At 38.2% G+C, this 6,929-nt stretch overlaps 1 protein-coding gene across 1 annotated transcript in view; it reads right to left on the bottom strand.

Annotated features, from left to right (window-relative positions):
• The window catches only part of LOC118324343 (nuclear mitotic apparatus protein 1-like), a 93,537-nt gene that overhangs the window by 85,956 nt on the left and 652 nt on the right, over positions 1–6,929 (bottom strand). Inside the window, exon 2 of the mRNA XM_035656638.1 lies at positions 3,550–3,699. Coding sequence (XP_035512531.1) covers positions 3,550–3,699 — 150 coding nt within the window. The remainder of the gene's footprint in view (positions 1–3,549; positions 3,700–6,929) is intronic.

The raw sequence follows: 6,929 nt of genomic DNA, 5'->3' as shown, positions 1-6,929 counted from the left end.
TTATCTCTTTTGTGTTTTTTTTCGTTCCATCAGTTGATACATCTGCCATTGTATTGGCCAATTACAGAAAGAAAGAATAAGGCTCACATTAACGTTGTGTGCGTATCCAGTATGCTGGTTGAACTGTGTAACAGAGAACAAGTTTGACCTCAGATCTTTCTTCTCGGAGCAGAGCATACACACTTTGCTCCAGGGATGTCCTTTATTGATTAAAGTCCTGAAGAGGATTTATTGAGAGAAACTAAATTATTAGAGCCAAATGACTGACCAATAGTGTGGAAAACATGTTAAATTATATAAAGTCCATACAATCTTTTAATGTGTACACTCCCCACAGCTTTTTTAATATCTACAGGACTAAAGCTGACAGTTCAATGCAGGGGCATTTTCAGGATATCTAATTTGGATCTGCAATCTTTTGATCTCATAGACAGAAGGTCAGATTATGAGCAGTATAGGAATTTAGACCAGGGTGCATCAATAATTTGTAAATATAAATTTAAGCAAATTGTTTAAATAATTAAACAATTTGAAATCTTAGACAGACCCTACACAAAATCTTCCTCTTTCTTTAGGCTTTCCTAATGTGTCTCAAATTAAGGGCGAGCGTTTTATTCGTCCTTCAATTGTTGTGGAAAACCAAAGTTGGCTTCCATCTGGCCAGCAAAAGTGTCTTCAAGCAAGATACTGAATCCCTGCCAGCTCCAGAAGTTGTTTTGTAGCTGCCCTTGTGCTTTTGACCTTCCTGGAATAAAACAAGTGGAAAAAAATATTTCTACAGAGATCAGTAAAGTTGCAATTTTATTGCATTATATGATTATTAATCCTAAAGCTGCCAAAATGACTGTCCAATGAGAATTTAACCCAGGAGATTGAAGGAAATGACTATGAGAAAGTTTCCCAGAAGTTTCCCAAAAACTCCTCGGCACTCATAATAATGATTTTTATTGTAACCGAATGATACAAAGAAAGTTCAGAATTTTCCATTAATTTTTTCACTACTAGCTGGAAAGCTAGTTAACTGGAGAAACGGATACTGGCAAAAGCAACACAAGGACTGGAAGTCTGAATCCTGACACTAATACAGATCATCGAAGTGAAACAATGCTGTCTTAAGAGTCCAGATGTCACTGGGACAACCAACTATACATCTAAATCCTATAAGAACCCATGTCAATGAATACTATTTTGCTTTTATAGCTTGTTGCTACAAGTTACTACAGGTTAAACAGATCAGTATTATTCACCAAATATAGTTTAATTCAGGTTTGTATTGTATGCGGGGTACAAATGATGTTATATCCGTCTGCCTATGGATGACAAATAGTCAACAGGCTAATTGCAGCAGTCTAGAACAGAGAATACAAGCCTTGGATTTCATGATATTACGACCACAAAACAAACTCTGTTTAGTGTCCATTACAGTTCAACCCTATTGTGCATCAACAAGACCATACACTACGATTCAATCAGACGTTAGCCAAGCTCCTATTACAGAGCTCATTGCATCGTTTACATGGTGGAACGGTCCATAAGTAGCTCTAAATGCTCTTCATTTGATTGGATTTCACATTATGGACATCAGAGCAGAAACACACTGTTGTCCCCTGACTATCCTAATAGACTGTTGAGTGAAGCAGTCCATTTGTTTGTATTTGTTTACCAATCTAGACCCTGAAAACATACAAAGTAACATAAACAGACAGTGAGAGCATCGTTTAAGACGGGTGAAAATGGAGATTCAAAAGCTCAGAAGATGGGTCGATAGCATGGTAACAAACTATTATGTTTTCCGGACGCTGTGTCTCATTGGCTGCCAAAAAAAGCTGTTGTTGTCACCAACAATAATAAAATGTCATTTAATCAGCCTTACAATGTTTTTCTTCGCCTATTCACTTCTAGCTGTCATTTTTTTAATGCCTAAAAGAGAGCCAAAACATTGGTAAAGTGCTGAAAATGCCATTACTGATAATAACACATCTGAAAACTAACAAAGGTCTGGCCATATCCTCACTACTCAGTAGGCATGTATTGTGTTGTAGTTAGCAAGAAACACATATACAGTACAGCCTAATCAGTCAGAAAAAGGCCTTGTGGAGGAGACGTAACGTAGGTGCTGGTATTTTTTTATGTCATTGAAGAAAATGAATGTTTTAAGTGGATGACAGTTAAAATGGACAGCTTGAATGTTGAAAAACGCATTGTATTGCATTGACCTTTGTGACCAGTGTAGAGAGCACACAAAGCTAGCCCTCTGACCTTCTCCATAATAGCAGATGAGTGCTTTGATGTATAATAGGCCATAATTACTTTTCTGTGCACAAGATCCACTCAGAAGAGCGCATATTGATAGAGGCCTGGACATATCTGAAATGGAACAATACCTTAAGGTCACTACATCAAGTAGTGCCTTTATAGTTTAGCCTTGCATAGATTCAATCTTGGAAGAAAAAAAAAGAAAAAACACTTCAGCACAGCATTTTTGCACGCAGCTTTCCACCTAAAGTCTGCTAAGAATGAACAACAATTTGTGGTGTCCTCCAGAAAAGAAGAAAACAGTTGGGGCCACAAACTTGAAAGATAATAACAGAGGACCTTTCTCTGCTTGACTTCTTTTTTCAGTTAACATGCAGCTTATCCTAAAGAGTTCGCTGTATTTCTAACACTCAACATTATTCTTAAAATGGCTCCATGCTCGTCCTAATTACTTTTCTATATTGCCATTATTCTTTAGAGCAATATTATTCTGTCTAAACAATGAGGGATTTCCATGGACTTAACTATGAACCACATTCAGTCTGATCTCCACTGATTGGATTCTGTAAAGTCGAAGAGGCCTTGGCCTCGAGTAGAGTACACAAATAAAGGATCTTGGAGACAATGGTACCACAGAATAGAAAAGAAAAGCTATGAGCTGTTATTCTCTTTGTCTCTCTATCTTGTTTTCTCTCTTTTGAATACATTCTTACCACTGTCGTGTTTATGCACGCTTGATATTTGTATATAGACTGTGTTTAGTATAAATTTCATGCTGTTGACATATGCCGCTCCACTTATAAGAGGATGCCAAATAAATGCCCCTGGTTAAACAGAAAAAGAAAATTTTAAAAAATGTTTAACCTGGACAACTGAGCCAGATTTTTCTTTTGCTTTTTCTTTCTTCATTTTTCTCCCATGCTCCAAAATATACTCTACATATTACAATCCAAATTTCCAAGCTTGTGCTTTATCAGCACCGGAAAAAGTTTTTCAAGTTAATGTTATCTGCATACACAATAAAACGGTTGCAATTGTGCGTATTCTGTGTAACATGGCTCTAAAAATATTCTACAGCTCTTTTGTATTGAAACCCTTTGTTAAAGAGACTGTATTACCTGTACATGGTTCCCCTGAAGACAAAAATATTTATTAAGGAAATGTATACCAGCAGATTACTGTAAATGGGTTTCATGCAAATACATAAATTGCATAGATAGCAAAGAAAACAATGATACTCTGTTTGGACTTCATTAAGCTGAAAGGCTCTAAAATACATTTGTAAAACCTTACTTCCAAACTGTGAGCAGAGGTGTGTGGCTTCATTGCCCAGTTGGAAACCTTGTGGTCACTTTCCTTCTGCAGATCCTCAATGGTCTGAACCAGCACCTGGTTCTGGTCTGTGAGGTCATTGACATAAGACCGCAGGAAATTCACTTTCCTCTGCAAGAATAACAGCACAAAAGGATCAAACAGTGGTTTATTTGCTGGGTTTTAACAAGCTGACAGTCCAACCAAGCAGGTTTCTTCTATAATACAAATTGTTTTATTTTATTGAGTCAAATCAATGACAAACTAAAATTCCTGTTTGGAACAAGAGAGCAATAAACGCATCATTTGTGCATAGAAAATGATGTACACTCAAAGAAAATCCAGCAGTTTTGCAGAAGAATGACATTGATATACAACTATTCTGTATTAGCTTTGTATGCTCTGGGGGAAACATAATCACATTTATTATGAACATATGAACACAATATTCAAAAGTATCTGCCAAATTTTCACTGGTACGTTTTCATTTGCTTTCCCTACCATATACACCCGTGTGGACTGTGATGTGTTTATTTATGAGTATGTTTAGGCAAATTACACATTACGCATATACACATTAAGTAAGAGAAAGATCATTGACAAACACACAAAATACAATATTAAAGGTTTAAAACACACTGAAACAGAGCATGGGAAGGGACACAAATTGCAGTCCTCCCTGTTGAAGTTAAGCATTAAACCAATGCATCCAGCCCGATTTCCTCTCTGCAACGTCTCACTGTAAGAACATTACGATCGCTATTGCAAATTAGTTGCAATATGAACGTTCCTGAGAGACAGAGTTGCAAAGACAGTAAGTCATTTTCGTTGACCTATAAATGTAGTAGTCCCTCTTGGCAAATCAGTGTTTTTGACAGAATTGACAGATTACAGAAGTGAGATGCATGATTTTCACGAGCTCCATCAAACATCAAATTGATGTCAGATATCTCTTTGACACGCAACTGAATGAACAGAAAAACAGGGACTATGCACCAGGGAACTAAAAATGTATGTTGCATTTAGTTTGATTTAACCCTTGTGTCTTTAGGGTCGTCCCCTTTAGATTAAGAATCTCATTTAACAGGGAAATACATGGGGTGAGGAGTCAAAAGCCTTGCAGGGTGGGTCGTGATTCTTTTGCTTTGTGACAAAAACACACATCTGAAGACAACTAGCTGAAATTGTAGTGATTATAAAACCTACGGCTGACGGCCACAGGCTCTCGCTCCATCGCAAACAAGCAGTCCACGCACTTTAAACATCTGGAGTCAGTCTTCTAATATGCGAGCAGCAATACCACGCGTTTGAGGGAGGCTAAGATATGTAATAGCCTAAGATAACATCATCAAAGCTGATGATGCTTTTACATCAGACTTACGGCAGCTCCGTTGTCTATTGTGGTACATTTTCAGCTGCTCTAGTTATGTTTAGTTTAATAACACATCCATTATAACCACAGGCTTGTTGTTAGTAGGGCTTAGTAGGGTTGAATTTCCTGTACAAACCATTCCCCTACTTTCATCACAAAGCATCACTCTCACGAGGGGTATTGAACTGGTTTGGAAATTTAAAACATTGTTTCACTTTCCAAAACCCAAAACCTCTCTGCCAGACAAGGACATGGAATAATCTTGGCTTTCATTCAGCAGCCCACGTAGGATTCACAGTAAATGACCTCTGAACTGTATTATTAGAAAGGAATACTTCATGAGCAAACAAGAGTACGTAGTTGGTCAGGGGTTAGGGCATGTTAGAGAAACATGTTATTCTCTGTTGCTGCTTTGTGTCTGGAAGAATGCATTTTAAGTTCACATTTTATTGTGTACAAAAAATAGGTCACCCAAACATGCTCCACAACTGACAAAATATATCAAATCCTCACGGTTCTTCAGTACAGTCTTTTAGTTCAGTCTTTCATCTCAGTTAAAAAAAAAACGTACTTGTGAACTTGTTCCTTTAAGGGGTTGTACAGGTAGCCGGATAGCCAACATATACAATGATTGCAGCGCCGACAAAAGGGAGTGCCACTGAATGTCAGAATTATTTTGCCTTAGAGGAGCACCTGTACATCTGTGTTCAAAAACGTCTGTCCCCTACGGCCAAAGAAGTCAACGAGCAGTTTCTACCGTCCCCTGACGCATAACATAACACTGATGTCTAGCTTCAGGGAGAGTAACTTTACAAAGACTGTAGATGTGACAGTGTGTAAGATAACATTCTAAGGTTGGCATTGTATTTTAAGGTGTGGAATTTAAAATGAATCTATCATATGAAACTCAACATGTTGTTTTACTGTATTCCAGCTTTGGAACAGCTATTCGTGATCACTTAAGCACAGGACAAATATACTTTATATATACTTTCTATTCATGTTTTAATTGGAAGTTTCTCCAAGTGTTTTAACATGTTAGGAAATATCATAAACCTACAATGGGTTCATGGATGAATGGGCGCTGTGTTTTCAATGGACAAGCTTTATGATTAACCGTCCACTTCAACCTTTAGGACTAGGGAGCTCCTGGGTTCTAAACACATAACCTTGTTAAGGAGGCCCGCGACTGGGGCCGGCTGACCGAAACCCATCTCTGAAACCTTGTTAAACTTGCTTTGATGCACAGCCCAGCTCACACAGGCTACATTCTGCAGCTAAATGATGTCACATGACAATCCTGATGATTAGAAACCTCTCTTTTTTAAATATGAGTGTGGATCTGTGTTCCTGATCTCTGCCGCTTAGATGGAAACATAATGCAATTTGCCACCTGTTACAAGTGCTGCGGCTTTATGAAAGCACCCTTGCGCTTCCTCCTGTCATTTGTCTGACAGGACGGAGGTCATCTTCTGATGCCCGAGTCACGGTGGACAGGATGCTCTTTGATTTGTATCGGATGGATGATAACCTGTAATGACAATAGATGTCGGTAGAAAACTGCACATCTTGTAGAGACTTTGGGTCTGAATGGGCTCCTCGATATGCTGTATTTTTAAACAGAATTTATGTAGTTGTCTAGATGGTTACCTATGGAGGCTGCAGTGACCACAATAAAATGAGGACTGGGTTAATTTAATCACTAGAAGTCAATATTTGATAATGTCTGATCAGATAACTCTGCTGTGTCTTGGCCCTATTGGAAACAAACACAACAAAAGTTACTGGGAACAAAACATCTCTGGCAACAGATGAGTTCTTTGATGTGAACATAAATCAACACAAGTGTGCTAGGATGACTATTACAGAACATTTGCATAACTTTTCCCTGTCTCGCCAACTGCAGCGTTAGTTTCATATATCAGGACTCATAAATCACAGTTCAGGGGTCATAATGGCAGCGGTGGGATTCGAACCCACGCCTCCAGAG

Source organism: Morone saxatilis, unplaced genomic scaffold (assembly GCF_004916995.1).
Source record: "Morone saxatilis isolate NCDOM2014 unplaced genomic scaffold, NCSU_SB_2.0 Contig0, whole genome shotgun sequence".
In the NCBI taxonomy this organism is placed as follows: Eukaryota; Metazoa; Chordata; class Actinopteri; family Moronidae; genus Morone; species Morone saxatilis.
The sequence above is the reverse complement of the archived record's forward strand: the minus strand, read 5'-3'. Positions and strand labels throughout refer to the sequence as shown.